The sequence below is a fragment of the Triturus cristatus genome, chromosome 7 (assembly GCF_964204655.1).
Source record: "Triturus cristatus chromosome 7, aTriCri1.1, whole genome shotgun sequence".
NCBI lineage: Eukaryota > Metazoa > Chordata > Amphibia > Caudata > Salamandridae > Triturus > Triturus cristatus.
The window spans coordinates 1,356,744,574-1,356,762,812 of record NC_140590.1 but is presented as its reverse complement, the minus strand read 5'-3'; the positions used below and the strand labels follow the sequence as shown (position 1 = coordinate 1,356,762,812).

Sequence of the window (18,239 nt, the reverse complement as noted above, 5' to 3'; positions counted from 1 at the left end):
ACTGAATTATTCTGAATTTATATACTTGATATACTAGATATACTGCTAAACAGTACAGATACACTGCTGAAACAGTGCAGACCGGATTTGTGTACCCAAACCCGTCTGGACCGGCACAACTTATGTGCACGCCAGAACGCCTCCCCAGTAATGGTACTCACCGGGTAGCTCGGAAACGGAAGGCCTCAGAAACTGGACTGAACTTGAACCGGACTGGACTGGACTCGAACGCTTCGGACACTGGACTCGACTTGGGACTTCGGAAACTGGTGGGCCTCTGTATACCTCGGATCTTGCTCTCTCAGCTAGGCTCTGGTCGGGATACTTCGCACTTCTCACCGCCTCGTCTGGGTGTTGATCGCAGCCTCAGTCGCCCCCGCTTGACCGGAGGGAGATACAGGAAATCCTGCTGGTACGCGTTATTGTCCGTCCAGCTGTGGCAGGAGACCGGGCCTGCAACGCACCACCGGCGCGTGAGATGAGAAAGTGTCCCTATTCGGGCGCCATTCATGTGGTAAATAATTTAATTACCGGGACTTAATTTGATACGGAAACATAGTAAAAATAGCTCAGTAAATAAGAGGCAGGATCCGTGGTATTAGAGGTTCGGAATGGGCTTTATTCCAATACTGATTCGAGTCAGGGATTTCAGGTTCCATCACCACGAAGGTTCAGGAAGTGAAGGCAATACATTATTGACAGGTAACAATATATATATGAAAAGCATTTACATTAAGACAGATGCAGGAGGCGTAACAGCTGATAATACAGATAAGAATACACATACGTAATGAAAAGAGGCGTAATAGGGCGTAACAGGGAAACGTCATTGGTTGTGATGTCACAAATGGGTGGATCTATGAGATAATTTCGCAGTATCAGCAGAAATACTTGGCAGAGATGCGCGCGCAGCAGTATGACGTGTGATTGACGTGCAACTAGGGGGTGAAGGGGACTTGATATTTAGCTCTACATGTGGCGACAGAAGTCTGGAGGGTCAAGTCGACCTAATCCCAAATCATATCTAACATCCTATGTTTAAAGAACTATGTTATCCAAAAGAGAGGTCTCTTAGAGTAGAATCTTATTCTATACTGACTATACTGACGGTTAGTGCGTGTACAAGCGTCTAAGTGTCTACACTAGATGCGAGGGCGGAATCTTCCATAGTAACAGGGCTATGAATTACTTGTATGAAGACAGAGAAGTCGGGCCTTTGCTTGGTAGCTGGAAGAATGTTTACTTAAGCTACTAGACAGGAATGCATTGAGCAGGGAGCGGAGCAGATAATTTTCGAAGGTGAAATACAGTTCTTGGCAGGCAGCAAGCTGATGTCAGGCTTCGTGAGCCGCGCAGAGAATGAGACAAAGTTCATGGTCACAGATGCAGGCTCGGACTGGAGCTTCAGAGACAGAAAGCAAGAGAAGCCTGATGACAGAATCAGGGCCTACTTGCCTGGACTGTAAAATGGCATAAGTGAACCATATAAAGGCGGTGGCCTTTCGTACTTAGGAATGGAATATCCGGCCCATTCATGGCGGATCAACAGAGGACATGTTAACGGTGGACGCACATGTATTTGCGTCTTCATAACTGGAACTAGAGGGAACATACATGTACTTGTAACATGCACATAGAACCGTTGGGGTCCAAGATAGGGGACATAACTGACCAGAAAAATCCATATTTCCACAGCAGTCACCCGACTGTGCTAAGGAAATTGCCTAAACCTAAGTTGAGTAACATAACAATCATAACATAATTTACATACATAGGATAGGATCATCACTTATAGAGCGCGAACAAATGCCGAGGCGTCTTGGCGCTAGTCCATAGAGAGAAACCACTCCATCTAACACCGGGTCACATCAAAAAGCCGTGTTTTTATCAATTTTCTAAAAACTTGGTGACTTTCGGTAAGTTTAACAAAGCCCGGGAGCTCATTCCACCGGCTGGCCGCATGAAACGAAAAAGCTCTACCACCCCATCTGGCTTTTTTGACACGATTCAGTTTCAGCAGGCTTTGAGTAGATGACCTGAGTGTCCGACCCGGGAGGTAGGGGCTGAAGAGCTTCTGGACTTCCTTAGCTCCCTCCCCATACACAGCCTTATGGACTAGGCATAGCGCCTTGAACTCTATTCGCTGCTGAACTGGGAGCCAGTGCAATGCTTTCATTCCCTCAACGACAGACTGGTCCCTAGGTACATCCAACAAGAGTCTAGCTGCCACATTCTGCAGAACCTGCAGTCTCTTCAGCAAGGTCTTTACACCATTATTCAAGAAAATGTAATTACAGTATGCAAAGGCATTAAATCTTTCACAAAGGCAGAAGCATTGACAAAATGTACATCCTGACTGTGTGTCTTACAAGTAGAAGCAATAGCCGGAATAAGTGATTTATACATGAACACTACTCACCCCAGTAACACTGTGATTTTTGTCAACCAGAGCTTCTCTGAGGATCAGTCGCCCTGCGTTGGTGATGTGCTGAAGGCTGATAATCAAGGTGCCCAACAATCTGCAAAGACAATGAGAGGAAGGGTCTCAGTGGCGTTCGAGAATGGAGGCTTCTGTATTCGAAAATTGGCTCATTTACACCTTTCTATGGAAGAAACAGCATGTTATCCAATAACTAAGGTGAAGCAGTGCCTCACAATTCTGTCACATGGTTTCCACCCTAAACTGGAAAGGAAACAATCAAAACCGCATACTGTTTCAACCAGGGTGCCATTGTGCTGTACACATGAGCACTTGCTCCTCCTGGTTGCAATATAGCTTGTGTGTAACAGAGGAGATTAGTCATCTTTGGTCTTTTTAAATTAGTTATGTAAATAAGGACATCTTGAATTATGATTTAAGTGTCTACAAGCTTGCAAAGCAGCAATGTTCATGAATGTCCACTGGAATCCCTATGACCCCCCAGGACTTCGAACCCTGACTCCACTGACAACGGGCACAGCCTTGACCTAGTCTGACTGCAGGTCTGCTCTTAGCTCTGTAATGACCAGCCTACTTAATCTGGATTTGGTAGAAACCTCCACTAATGCCAGGTCAGATAAAGTTACACACATGGGGCCAGTTCATAAAGGGCCTCCACATTCGGGGCGGAGACCCCTCAGTCGTGGCGGAGACCCCACAGTTATGGCGGAACCTCCACAATGGGTAAAGGCAATATGGAGGTCGCGCCACGAGTGCAGGACCCCCACCACGACTCTGGGGCCTCGGCCACGAATGCAGATGCCCCGCAGTTGTGGCAGAGACCCCGCTGTCGAGAAGCGACCTCCGCAAAGGTTAACTACAATACGGAGGTCCCACCATGAATGGCGGGACCCCCGCCACAAGGAGGCAGGCAGAAAATGTAAAATGTTTTACAGACTTTTATGTTTTGCACCTGGTTACCACCTGCTTCCAATCAATGGTATGTTGTATGTGCAATTTCCAATTATTTTGACTGTTCACAACTAAATAATACAATGAAATAGCAAGTCGATTAGATGGTTTTGGAAAATCAAGTCGCATATTAAAGAATCATTAAATAGTCTTATTGGGGTGGAACTTTAAGAAATAATTCATTCTGTGCCTTTGTACATTAGAAAAGACTCTTTTCGCGGTTGCGAATTGGTTTTGACTGATAATCAAATAGCATGTGGCTGATTAGCAAATAGCTATCATTTAGTGCATCAGGGCCTGGGTGCTGTAAAATGAGGTGTACAAGGTTAAATGCATTACACAGACACAGGAAAATGCAAAGCTGGGCATTGGTTTCTGCACAAAGTGGGTACTCCTTGGTACAGAATAGGGGGAATAAGTGGATGGGACCCATATCATTTGTGTCAACTTTTTTTTTCAACCAGCAGCATTTTCAATGTGGACATATTGAGCCCATATTTTGATTAAAAAAGCAATTCCACAAATCGCAAAGCTTCGACTGGCTAAAAACAGAGGGCCTCATTTATGCGGCCCCTGGCGCCGTCGAAACATCACTTTTTGTGACGTTCCGTGGAGCAGGAGCCTGCTCCATATTTTCGAGGCAGCACTAAACCGCTTTCTTTGGCTTCATGCTGCCCCGTAAGTATTGTCCCATTTAACGCAGTTTTCTGCGTTTAAGAGGCGTGCAACGGGTGTTGCTGGGGGCGTTCCCAGCAACATCCATGGCATTTTGATACTGCCCCAGATTTACGAGAAATCGTAAATCTGAGACAGCGCCAAAAATATACACCTCCCCAGGGAAGGCGTAAGGAGGGAGGCACAACTTGGAGACATATTTTTATTTCGCCTGGTTTTTCCTATTTTTTCTAAGTGTGCTGCATTCTGCAGCACACAAAGAAAAAGGAAAAAGCCTCTTCTGATTGTTTCTGTGCAGGAAGGTCTTCCTTCCTGCACAGAAATAATCATCCCGCAACGTAGGCACCCTGCACCATGGTGCAAAGGTGCCTGCATTGGCACACGGCAGCCCATCGTGCGCTGATATCTGATAGATACGGCTCATTCCTGCCCTTTTCTTTTACCGTAGGGCCTGCAGTGCTGCCCTACCGTAAAACCTCATAAATGACGCCCTGTTTGAAGGGGACATGCATGACCTGTGATACTTGGATACTATGCACATGGATGGATAGCTGGATAGATGGATGGATGGAAAAATTTTTGTAAAACATGCACCTCTTCTTTATGATATTGCCAATGTGTTAGGTTTATGTTTTGATGTTTTCAGTGTTCTCCACATTCTGAACAAATACAATTCTGCCTTAAGTAATACTTTCATATCCAGTGGTCTTCTCAAACGTTTTCATAGGCAGCATTTGCCTGTCATTGCAGACACAAAGAATCTTACTGAACGAACCTAGTTACCAGGAGGATGGGTGCTGGGGTGTGGCTTACAAGGAGGTGGTAGAAGCGGGGGGGGGGTGAAATGTAGTAGGGAAATGTAGTAGTTAAAGGGGATTACATGAAAAAAAGAAGTGCTCCAAAGTATGATGCAGCGAGCATTACTCTTCTGTGACAGCAAAAAACCCGCAGGCACCCATCAAACAAGTGTGTGGCAGAAATTCACATCTGATACTTTACACCATTTCATAAAAATGTACATCATAAACCCGTCGACGAGGATAAATGGAAATAGATATTTTTCAATATTTAATTTACAGATTAGTTTTAAAAGATACAATCAGTAAAATGAACAGGCAAGAATATACATTTGCATATTTGAAGGAGGCACAGTGAGTGTGCACTGAAAACATAAGATTTTCAAGAAAAAAAGAAACCATTTCTGCAGACCAACAAGAATGAATGAAATACCGAGCATCAGTTTGCCCAGTGGCAGCTTGCACAGGTAAACTCTGTGGGGCGGTGAGTCGGGGGTGGGGCAGGGCAGGGTGTAGTGGAGTTCAACATACGACGGGAAAGGTGAACGTAAAGAAATTAAAAAATAAAACCGCTTACCTTGTGCAAGGTAAGTGGTTTTATTTATTTATTTACTTTATTCTCAACTGTCATATGTCGATCTCCACTACCCCCCAACCCCGCCCCGCCTCACCGCATTTACCTGTGCGAGCTGCCACTCAGTTTGCCATTGATCATCAAAGCTAGTCAATGCTTGTATATGATCTGAGCATGGTTCCTCTTTTTAGACAAATGCACATAGGCAAAGCCGCCGACAAATACAAGAAAGGTTCAGAGGATGGTAGCTGAAGAGTAGTATCGCAGCAGATCGGCAGTAGCTAGTGGATAGCACAGTCAGACAAAGCGGGACACACATATTCATAAAATTCTATAAACCTCTCCCTTCAGCTCTATAGCTATGCAGTTTTTCGATTTGGCTCCGTAGAGGTCTTCCAAAGTTAACCACCTGCACAAGTTGTCCACATTTATGATTTCTTGTAAATTTCCAAAAACCCAGAAAACCCGGCTTAGACACTGGTGACCGGGGGGCATATGTATCAAACGATTTTGTATTCTCAAATGCTGCGAATCGCAAAAAAACAGCGTTTGCGAATACAAAATCGCAAAATGGGATGTATGAGGCATTTCAGCATCGCAATCTTAAGAAATCGCTAATTTTGCGATTTCTTAAGTTTGCGTAAGCATTTAAGAAATCTCAAATTGCGATCCCTTAAATGCTATGTAACACGCACCCAAGTTGTGCGATTTCTCCCTAAGAAATCGCAAATTACCACCAACTTCAAGTTGGTGGTAATTTGCGATTTCTTTGAAAAATGCACTTTTTGGCATTTTTCAAAGTGCCATGTGGCGCACATACATGCCCTTAGGGCATGTATGTGCGCCATATGCGCACACATGCTGATTTCAGGGGTGCATCAGGGTGTCATCATAACACCCTTGCACCTTTGAAAATATTCGCAATTTGCGATTAGCAAATTGCGATTCGCAAATTGAGAAAGACTTCCCATTCATTGCTATGGGCCTCCTGGCCCATAGGAATGAACGGGAAGGTATTCCTTAATTGCGATTTCGCAATTTGCTAATCGCAATTAAGGAATTTTAAGAATTCGCGAATTTTGAGATACATCCCGTTTTGCAATTCTCAAATAGCGATTCTCAAATAATCGCTATTTGAGAATCGCAAATGGAGATTTTGATACATATGCCCCTGGATTTTTAAAAACTTTTTACTGTTTGTGTCAAAACTGGTGACATAAACGAGCACAAAATGCAGATTTGGGATTTAATTTCCAGTGCAAAACTTGTAGCGCACTGGAAAGTAGCCCTAAAGTATGGCAAAGGAGCACTATGCGCTCCTTGCATCAAGGAGACGTGCCATGGGTGATACATGGGCATTCCCATGCAACCACCCAAGGATTTCTGCTAAAAATGGTAGCCAGAGCTTTGCACCAAAAATAACACTTCTTCTAAGCATCCGGTAAAAAAGAGACTTATTTTGGCCAAACATTGCATATGTGGTGGACTGCATAGCTCAAATGCAAAGCTGAAATAGTTTTAAACTATGCCTAAGCACAGTAGGATAACCTTGCGTACAAAACCTATGCTAGACATCACACACACATATGCACTATGGGGTAATGGTGTGTGCGTGGCACAAGGCAGGCTCGAAGATCACTGGTGCAAGCGGAGAGAGAAATTAGAACACATGCTGCTGCTTTGTTCTCTCTGTTTCATCCAATTCAGCGCAGTAACTTTGGCTGCTGCACTACCCTGAGTGAAATTCCAAGGACTTTAAAAGACTATTTGCTTGTTAATGAGGCTTTGTTTTTTTTCACCCCTTATTAGGACCCCTGCCTCTCCATTCTGCCTATTGCTGGAAGAATTAGCCCCCCCAAGATTTTTTCTTAGCCCCATCTCCCCCCGCGGAAATTTGCCTCCAGTTGCGCCTCTGGGCGCCACAGTCCTTATATTGTGAGTTAGTGCCTCCAGGTGCAGATCTAGCTATTTTACCAGTCTAAAATAAAAATAGTTTTTACTCGATCCCTAAGAAATAAGATGCAACCGTTTCTTTTTGCCTTTCGAAAGGAAGGGACAAACTATCACGCTTCGTGTTTCTTTTTCTGTCTTACCGAACTAAAAGGTACATGCATCAACCATATTTGCGAGCGCAAACTGTGCGATTCGCAAAAATCGGCCGTTTGCGCCCGCAAAAGGGGCTTCTGCGATGCATCAACCTGTCAGCCTCTCGCAATTTAAGAAATCACAAATAATTGAGATTTCTTAAATTGTGATTGCATTTAAAGAATTGCAAATTGCCATTCCTTAAATGCAATGCATAATAGAATCGCAAATTGCGATTTTGCTAATAGGGGGCGCAAATTACCATCAGTTTGTACTTGATGGTAATTTGCAAAAACTTTGAAAAATGCACTAAAGTGCATTTTTCAAAGTTGTAGGTTACACAACACATGCCCTTGGGGCATGTGCGTGCGCAACATGTGTGCACGGATCAATTTCAGGGGTGAAACAGGGTGTCCTTGTGACAACCTTGCACCCTTGAAATTGCATGCGCAATTTGCGAGTACTTATTGGTACTCGCAAATTGCACATGCAATCTCCCATTCATTCCTATGGGCCTGTAGGCCCATTGGAATGAATGGGAAGGCATTCCTTAATTGCAACCCTCCTTAATTGCAACCCGCAATTAAGGAATGTTTGGAAATCGCTAATTTTATTGCGATTCCTACATGCATAGGCTTTTGCATTTCCTTAATTGAGAATCCTTAATTGAGAATCCTTAATAATCGCAATTAAGGAATCGCAAAAGCCTACATTGATGCATGTACCTGTAGGTGCTTGTAGGCATCTATGAGAGTTAAGATTACTTTATTCAGTGTTTGCCTTGTTGTGGGAAACTGTGGAAATATTTGGTTCTCTTAGTCCCTAAAACTACCCCGACCAGTGGTTGATTTGTAAAAACAAAAAAAAATACTTAAAATATTAATAATAATAAAAAAAAACATAAATGCCACCCCCCCTAAAAATGGGCCTACCTTCCTCTCTTTTAAGCAAGTCGTGTCCCAGCAGCTGCAGCACCACTATCAGCCACAGCACGCAAACGGATCTGATAGCTATCTTCCTGACCCAACATTCAGCCTCATTTGAGAGCAGCATGCACACCACCCAGGAGAAAGAACGACAGTCCTTCCCTTAATTTCTATTATAATTTGTGGACACAGAAGAATGGGAAATGGCCTTTACAACGTGGGCTGAGCCATGCGTGCTGTTTCCCCGCAAGTGTAACAATGCTTGCCTGAACCACGCATCTGCCTTAACCACGCAAACATGTGGTTAAGGCAGATAGCGGTCTAGTGTCCAGATGGGAGGGGAGAGGAACACGAAGCATCGGAACACGAAGCTACGGACGCGGACAGGTAAGTGGGACTGAGTTTGGCGAGGGTAGTTTTAAGGGGTGGGGGGCGGATTTTGGGCAAAGTGTGGGGGGAGTCAGGGTCGTTTTTTGAAGGGGGCAGGGTTTTAGGGCTCAGGGCAGGGGGAGGTTCAGGGTAGTTTCAAGGGCTTCTGTTGGGTTTGGGGGCAGCTTTTAGGGGTGAGGGTCGGTGTTAGGGATCAAGGCATGGGGTTGAGGTAGTATTTTTAAAGGTGGGCAGGGTTTTAGGGCTTAAGGCGGGAGGGTTTGGGGTAGTTTTAAGAACTGGGTCCAGGTTTCAGGGAGAGTTTTTAGGGGTGGGGTCGGTTTTAGGGCTCAGGGTGGGGGGTTGGGATAGTTTTTTAAAAGGGGGGCAGGGAAATAGGCCTCAGGATGGGGGGCTGGGATAGTTTTTTTAAAAGGGGGCAGGGTAATAGGCCTAAGGATGGGGGAGCTGGGGTCTGGGTCGTTTTTGGTACGGAGAAGGGTTTTGGGCCTCAGGGTGGGGGTAGTGGTAATTTACCATGCATATCCTTTCAGCAAACATGCCTTTACAGCTACATTTGTTGGAAAGGCATGCATGGTAAAGGTATGCTTGGAAAAAGAATGAGTGTTTAAGAAGCATTCTTTGTTGGAACCGCTTTGTAGAGGCAGGCATGGTTCAGGCATGGTTCAGCCATGCGTGCTTCTATAATACAACCCAGAAGAATGGCTAATAATACAGCTATTGATAGTGGATAATTCTATGGGGGCCACTGGCATTTTTTGGGGGGGGGACTGGCACATATTTTTCCTCATCAGACATTTCCCAAGAGCAAACGAGAAGGCAAAATAGGAGGAAACAAAAGGCGGAAAAACCACCAGCGAGGGAGAAAGCAGGAACTTACATGCAAGAGTGAGATAAAGGGGCCAGGGAGTGTCTGGCAGTGGATTAGAAAGAGGCCTGAGGTGGACTGAGGACTACGCAGCCTTGGTATTCGATGCGCCGGCATTTAATAGTAACGGCGGAGGGCTTTTGGGGCACGGCACTCATTCTTCTACAAAATAAAGCACTGGTCCTAGTCCCATAGCTGACACTTTTTCAGTTTGCTTGTGTGTGACATTTTCATGCATGTGTATCTGTGATATTTTAATTATCAATTTGTGACACTTTATCTAAAGTGGAACAAAGCAGTTATGTTCCTGTAATAAAATGAAAGAATGAGCAATTGTTAACCGGCATTGTGTAGCTTGGACACTTCCACAGCATAAATTAAGATCATTGGATGGCTCGGCTACACCTTCCTGACAGTCCTAGAAAACTATTCACAACAAGCATTCATGCAACACAAGCTCTTTGCTAAACATAGCACTAGTCTTCTTGCATCATTAGCAGTTGTTTCTGTGCTTTTTGTAGCTTTTGAGGGTATTGTAAGATCCATAGGCAAAGAAATAGGTCTCACATTTGCGAGAGTTTAAGCTATTGGCATTGTAAGTGACAATGCCTTTTATTTATGTTTTGATAATTAACACATAAATAAAAGGCATTGTCATTTACAATGGCATTAGCTCAAAACTCATGTAAATGCCAGACCTATTTGACTTCAAAGAAGCGGCCGCCATTGTCCGGGGCTGCTTGGAAAGTGAAAGCAGGCATGGCGCTCTTAATGTTGCAGGAAAGCATGTTGTGCCTGCAGCAGGAGAAACTCATTAAAGAAAATAGTGCTGACAGACTAAATAAGACGTACCGTGTAACAACAGAAGTAAAAGGGCCAGTCCTCATGGGAGGTTACAAATGAAGATAAGGCAGTGCTAAGGAGGGACTAACAAGCCTAATAAATCAGAAGTCAGCATTTACAAAGGACAATGACACAAGCCAATTGAAAATATGGGCAGAGAGTGGGCGGAGCTTCAAGTCCATACTCGAATACAGCATGTCTAGCAGAGCAGCGCATGCGCTGCCCAGGCTCGACCTAAAAAATAAACTGGGCTGTGCTGGTGACCTGAAGATAGTAGGACTGAAGTACTGGAGGATGAGGCCACTACAAAGCTATTATCGTTTTTCATTTGTTGCTTTATAGGAAACAAGGGATATTGTACTGACGTGCCGATACTTTAAGCATTCATGCCATGAATAGTGCCTGATCGGTTTACGTCTGGGAAAACATTTTATATCATGCTTTGTTTTTATATCACAAGTCAGATTAAAAAAATATATAAACTCCGCACCAAAGGAAAAGAGAAATCTTGTATTTTTTCTGCAGTTTTATATTGCGCAAAGTCGACCCAAAGGTATTGGGGCACTTTACGTGAGCTGCAGTTAAATTCCACAAGACTACATTTGTTTTTTAGGTCTCGCCTGACCCAGCGCATGCGCTGGTCTGGCGAGACTTATTGAGAGGGCTCCAAAAAGTGCTACCAGGCCAGCCTAGAGCTACAGTGCATGTGCGCGCGCCGCGCTTTACCGCGATTACTTTCACTTTGGCGGCCGCAGGGCCGCTTTGATGTTTGATCGTGATCACGATTGCGATCACTTTCACTTTCGCCGCTTTGCATAGCCAATAGGTCTCGCTTTTGGGACCTTATAAGTATTTAGTTATGCAACTGTTGCATGGCTAAACACTTATAAAGGTCCCAAAGGCGAGACCTATTGGCTATGCCAATGCTTGTTTTCTTTTGGGCACTGGGAGATTAAATGTTTTGTCCAGAATCACAGGATCCTGGGCCGACGCCGAGACGCAACCCTGTTTCCCCAGTTCTAAATGCAGCAGTTCAGGCCCTAACACATCCTCTTATATATTTTAATAGCAGAAATTGGGTAAGGCAACTTCATAACAAAATCACACCGGACAAACAATTAGAAGAAGGAACATACAACACTCACCAAGAGGCAGAGAGAGTGCCTCAACCAAGCTGTATAACTTACAATCAGTAATAAGGAAATTGAACCAAATACCTCCCATGTTGCCTCACTCATCCTCAGCACGAGCCACAGCTGCAGCGAGTCGGCGAGTTTTCTATACTCTCTTTGGAGCATGGTCAGTCATGTGGCCATCTGATTTCTTCACAGTTTGTTTTCTGCCTGTTTTTGCCACAGCCCAGATGTACCTAGTTTACCCTGCTGCCCAACAAGTAGTTGGTCTCTCCTCCAGTTCAGCTAATACCTGACCTCTCTTGCATTTCAATCAATGTCCAGGCACTCCAGCTGCATGGCCAGTACCTAGTCACTTCTGCAGGCCACCCTTTTTTTTGGTTTTTAAGTAATTTCATAGTAATCTTTTCAGCAGCCCATATCGTGTCTGATCTCCTCAACATCCTGGCTAGTACCTAGTGCTGCCTCCAAGCATCGCAGTTCTTGTTCTTTGCTGTATCTAGTCTACTCCAGTCAAAACAGTACTTAGGATCGTCTGCAGGCTAGTCGATTTCTGGTCTCCCCTTGTGGGCACATGCTGTGAACAAATATTGGATTCTGTGAAATATGAAACTCTTTTAATGCATGGTTAATCCTAATGTTGGACAATTTAAAATTGAGTAACTTTTGTTTATTTTCAAATTTGATATGAATCTACAGAATCACTTTATAAGGAAAAGCAAAGAGGCAACAATATCACCAGTGTTTGGCGTTTACCACTCATTTCAGAACCACACAAGTGAGGTACTTGGTCAGTTTGTGATCTCATTACAAATACAGTTATCAGAATGTCATCTTCAATCACCCACCAAAGGGGGCCCCAATGGTGTCATCTACTGCATACCCTGGGCATATAACTTTATATATATGGGATAGAAAGATTAACCATGAAGTCAGAAAAAGAGTATCACTCAGGAATACCATGAAATAAGCTAAGTGTGCCATTGTTCACCATTATCATGAAATATTCGGGAAGCGCTGAAATACCTGGAAGCAAAAACAAACTTGAGAAGTAGGGTCTTCTATGTGGAATCAGATGATCTCCTATATGGGTTGCAATGGGAACATTTATTCTGGAACCGCAACCACTGCCTTGATCCAGCGGACATAAAGTTACCTGAAGACTTGCATGTCACCCTTATTGATACCATGCAAGGCACCATTTCCTTTCTCAGGCCCAACCACCCAATCACTAGACACAGAAATCCAGCTCAGGCTCCAAACCTTCCTGTTATGCATTTCACTGCATTGCAAAACAGCTTTAAAACCTATAATGATCTTGTAACCAATCTTTGACCACTCGTCAGTTCTACAGGGCTCTCACCTTCACCTATTCTCCCACTCTCACGTCAGTCTCCACTGTGTTGTTTTTCACAGAATAGTAATTGTTCCTTTTCTTCTGCAAATTGATCTCCATCTTTCTACGATCCCAATTCTCCATTTTTATGCTCCAGCCTTTGCTCCTCTACATACAAACTTGGACCAATTTATTGTTAGTTTTTCTTCCTTTAAATAGTTCCAAAAGGTGTCAATGTGGTGGGTAATGTAGCAACATCCTGTAGGACATTAGCTTGTTCTGTAACTCCTTCCAATGCAAGCCGTTTACTGTTGCCATTTCAATACTGTGTGTGCTGTTAAAGCGCTCCACTACATCAATAGCCTCCAGATGATATAATGTACACTTCTTGTGTGTTCACCCTCACTCTTCAAAGAATTATTCTACATTCTGTGAACAAAAAGGAATGCCATTGTTAGTTAAAGTCACCCTTAGGCAACACTCTCTGTGGAAAATGCTTGCCAAAAATGTGATGACCCCCTATGGATCTGGGAACTTAGTACCTTTAACCACTTTCAATATAAATCCACTATTCTAAGCAAATACAGCATGGACCTTTCTCCACCCAAATGGCTCTTGATATCCTGAGCCACCTCTTCTAAAGATAATCAGGTAGTATCCAGATACATATTGGAAGTGTATGAGTCAATAAATGCTTAGTCGTTTTTGAGAAATCCCTAGCATTCACAAACAGTCCTCTTCACTCCTAGATGTATACCTCTCGCCAAAAGTCCAATCCTTTACTCAGTCTTCACTACCACTCAATGACCTTTGTGAGCCAATTCAGTCAATCTTTTCCTTAAAGTCACTGTAGGGACCAAGTTAGTTACCCTTCAGTGTAGGCCTTCCTATACAGGTATATCATCCCATAGCATTCATAAAGGCTGAATGTCTTTTGCCAACTTAGCAATTTCGTCATCATAGCATATTTGCCTCTAAAAGAGTTTCATCATTCTCTACCTCTGCTCTCCAATGCAGTTCTTGAATAGCAACTTCAGTTAGTAAAGGCACCATTTCCCACACATTTACCCTATTCACGTCACCTTCTTCTCCATCGCCTCTAGAAAGTAACCTAAATATACAATCCATTGCATTGTTCTTTGCTCCAGGATTGTATTCCACTTGAAAGGTAAATTCCTGCAGGTTCACTGTCCATTTCCCTGACCTAACAGAGACGAAATTTAAGCTGATGTTAGCAAATATTTCATAGAGAGGTTTGTTGTCAGTCCTCACAATAAAATCTGATATCCCAGAAAAAATCCTTTATTTATTCAGAGTCCATTTTACAGCCAAAACCACCCTCTCAATTGCTGAACATAATTCAGCACCTATAGAAGCCCTGGATGCAAAAGTAATTGCTCTCTCTTCACCCTCCACCACCTGAATCAATACCACACCCAGTCCTATGTAACGGGTATCTGTGATGACCTCAAAGCCTTTAAGTGAATCAAATACCTTTTAATCCGGTATACACTCTAAATCACATTTTATTGACAGAAATTCCTCCATGCAATTGTCATTCAAAAAAATAAAATTCTAATTTTTTTTAACGAAGACCTCAAACCACAGGATTTCGTAGACAAGATCACTATAAATTTTCTTAAGGAAAGTACCTCTTCCTTACTGAAAGGCACTTATCTTTTGCATTAATTTCACTAACGCCTTCTAAGACCCTACTACTGTTACACTGAACTGGTGCCTCAAAGATGTTATCTATTCTTTACCAGAACAGCATTGTTGAGCCCTGAGGGTCAAACCAAAATCCTCACAATTTTAAGTACCTGCTTGAACTAAACATTATGTACTTCCTATATCATTCCAAAAATTAATACATCATCCTGTAGAAACTCACACCCACTGATTTACATTTGAGATACCAATGCCTCTCGAAAAATAGATGCCACTGTGATAGTCCCAAAATGCATGCCCCAAAATTTGAATGCCACCATTCTTTTGCTGCCTTTCGGGTGCCCGACCAACTACAAGTCCCGCACTGCCTCTGGGCTAACGGTTAGGAGGGGATTTAGAACTATAAAGTGTACCTCAGTCTCCCACTGTACAGGACTCCATCCTGCTGCTGACTGTGGGTCCCGATGGACTACATGTCCAACAGTGCCCCTGGAATGACTGTAAAGAGGGGCTTTGGTGCTATAAAGTGCACCTCAGTCTCCCGCTGCAAGTGATGTATGTGGGACATACCCAGGTGGCACTCGAACGAAGACCAGTCCAAGAGAGGACTTATTGTACCTAGCAGCAGCTTGAGGAGTCTGGGCCATGTTTTTTGTTTTTTAATTTTGACTTCCTGATGGTAAGTGGGAAGATATAGGGGAAAAAAAGTTGTCCGCCCTGGTTGAAGAATCACTGTGCCTTTTCATCTACTGCCAACATTTTAGCTAATTTGATGAGGGGTTATTGATAATGAGAACATCAACTTTGAAGGAAGGTGGGAGGGGGAGCAATAGGAAGCTACGGAAGGCTTGATTAATGACACTTGCCCAAGGGTTGTAGCTCAATTCCCATTCAGAAGCTGGCTGAATTGACTTATGTGGGCATTGCCAGACCTAATCCCTGTGTGTATAATGATCCATTACAGATTGAGCCTGTTTTTTCTCCAACATCATTGTGTCCTGTGCCAGCCAAGAAAAATAAAGTTGCTCCAAGAGTTACACATAAAAAGGGAAATTTGACTATGACTGAGAGGGGCACTGCTATTTGTAACTATGGACATTCAATTGGGCTGACAGTGAAGGAAGAACGTGTGGTGCGACACAAATCTTTATATGAATTGGTTTCTAATTGTCATCAACAAACTGAGGGGGCATGCTGCATTAAGATTTGTGAACTTTAGAATCCACTTTGACAAAGATCTTGGGTGCAGGAGATGCTCCGAGGTGCTGGGGCCCAGAGTAACCCAGAGCTGTACCCACTGGCCACTTGAATTTTTTTTCAATACATACTGTACCAGTTGAGTATCAACATAGGTCTATAGGGGCTGTCGGGCCCACTAGATTGACTGATATTATGGGCCTATATGAAACATACCTGCCATACCCTATTATTCAGCTGGTGACTATAGCATCCTCCCAGCCTGGGTAACCGCCAATGACACACAGACCTTAGTATTACACATCTTTATTCTGCTGCGAGCAACTGCAAACTCAGCAGTATTCTAAAACAAGCTTTTATGGCATTGCGGCCAGATTTTACAAAAAAAAAAATATATATATATATATATATATATATATATATATATATAAATCCAATACTCACTCACATCCGAATGAGTCCGACACGCCAGGAAATTAGCAACTGGATTTATTTCAAAATTTCTTTACAGCGCGTGGGATGCATGTATGTAGAAACGCCGTGGCAGACGCGTTTCAGCATAGGCTTTCCTCAGTGCCTCGTTTCTACGCCAGTTCTTACACCAGGGGCTGTTTATAATCACAAGTTAGTACTGTAGCCACTCCCAAGGTCAGAATGTTAACAGGTGCGCTGCATTGATTCTCGCGCTGGCCTGAGGCTCGTTGCATGCTGGTAATCGTAGTGCGATGTGGTAACCCATTCAGTGAGGGGTCTCTCCATACACCAAGTGGCGTCCCAAAATCAGTTGGCATCACAACTTCTCTCACCTCCAGCCTCGAATCCCAGGAGAAATAGAAAAAACTTGAGACCAGTTGTTTCCCCAGTAGTGTAATCTACTGCCTCACTCCCCGTGCAGACAGTGAAGCACAGTGGCAATATCTCCGCTTGGGGGGGTGACACGTTGTACGTTCATACCAAAGTCCAAAGTTGCTGGCTTTACGTGTCACTCCAGACCGTGAGGGGGTGTCGGAGACCAGTGCCTGCGTGCTGGTCAAAACATAAATCCAATACTCACTCACATCCGAATGAGTCCGACACGCCAGGAAATTAGCAACTGGATTTATTTCAAAATTTCTTTACAGCGCGTGGGATGCATGTATGTAGAAACGCCGTGGCAGACGCGTTTCAGCATAGGCTTTCCTCAGTGCCTCGTTTCTACGCCAGTTCTTACACCAGGGGCTGTTTATAATCACAAGTTAGTACTGTAGCCACTCCCAAGGTCAGAATGTTAACAGGTGCGCTGCATTGATCCTCGCGCTGGCCTGAGGCTCGTTGCATGCTGGTAATCGTAGTGCGATGTGGTAACCCATTCAGTGAGGGGTCTCTCCATACACCAAGTGGCGTAAAAACTTGAGACCAGTTGTTTCCCCAGTAGTGTAATCTACTGCCTTACTCCCCGTGCAGACAGTGAAGCACAGTGGCAATATCTCCGCTTGGGGGGGTGACACGTTGTACGTTCATACCAAAGTCCAAAGTTGCTGGCTTTACGTGTCACTCCAGACCGTGAGGGGGTGTCGGAGACCAGTGCCTGCGTGCTGGTCAAAACATAAATCCAATACTCACTCACATCCGAATGAGTCCGACACGCCAGGAAATTAGCAACTGGATTTATTTCAAAATTTCTTTACAGCGCGTGGGATGCATGTATGTAGAAACGCCGTGGCAGACGCGTTTCAGCATAGGCTTTCCTCAGTGCCTCGTTTCTACGCCAGTTCTTACACCAGGGGCTGTTTATAATCACAAGTTAGTACTGTAGCCACTCCCAAGGTCAGAATGTTAACAGGTGCGCTGCATTGATCCTCGCGCTGGCCTGAGGCTCGTTGCATGCTGGTAATCGTAGTGCGATGTGGTAACCCATTCAGTGAGGGGTCTCTCCATACACCAAGTGGCGTCCCAAAATCAGTTGGCATCACAACTTCTCTCACCTCCAGCCTCGAATCCCAGGAGAAATAGAAAAAACTTGAGACCAGTTGTTTCCCCAGTAGTGTAATCTACTGCCTCAGTCCCCGTGCAGACAGTGATATAATTTTCAAGGGGTGTGTGGTCTTTACCCCTACATGTCGCACCAGCAGCAAGAGCGCGCCACAGTTCGGACCACATTTGCTGAAAATAAACTTGACAGATGGCAGCGCCCGGTGCCTGAATACTTACAAAGTGGACGGGGAGATACAAATCTCCAGCGGAATGCACTCAGCACTGGAGACGATTGGACCGGAGCGTCTTTGACTCCTAAATTCTGCCTAGCGAGTCTTTGTTTTGAAAGGACAGCCTCATCATACAGATGATGCCATTTCTTTTGGTTGGAAAGCACCGATGC

The 18,239-nt window shown here is 44.1% G+C and overlaps 1 protein-coding gene across 1 annotated transcript in view; it reads right to left on the bottom strand.

Annotated features, from left to right (window-relative positions):
* Positions 1 to 18,239, bottom strand: part of LOC146812054 (fer-1-like protein 4) — a 1,053,957-nt gene that overhangs the window by 824,858 nt on the left and 210,860 nt on the right. The window contains exon 4 of the mRNA XM_085619061.1: positions 2,420 to 2,519. Coding sequence (XP_085475187.1) covers positions 2,420 to 2,519 — 100 coding nt within the window. The remainder of the gene's footprint in view (positions 1 to 2,419; positions 2,520 to 18,239) is intronic.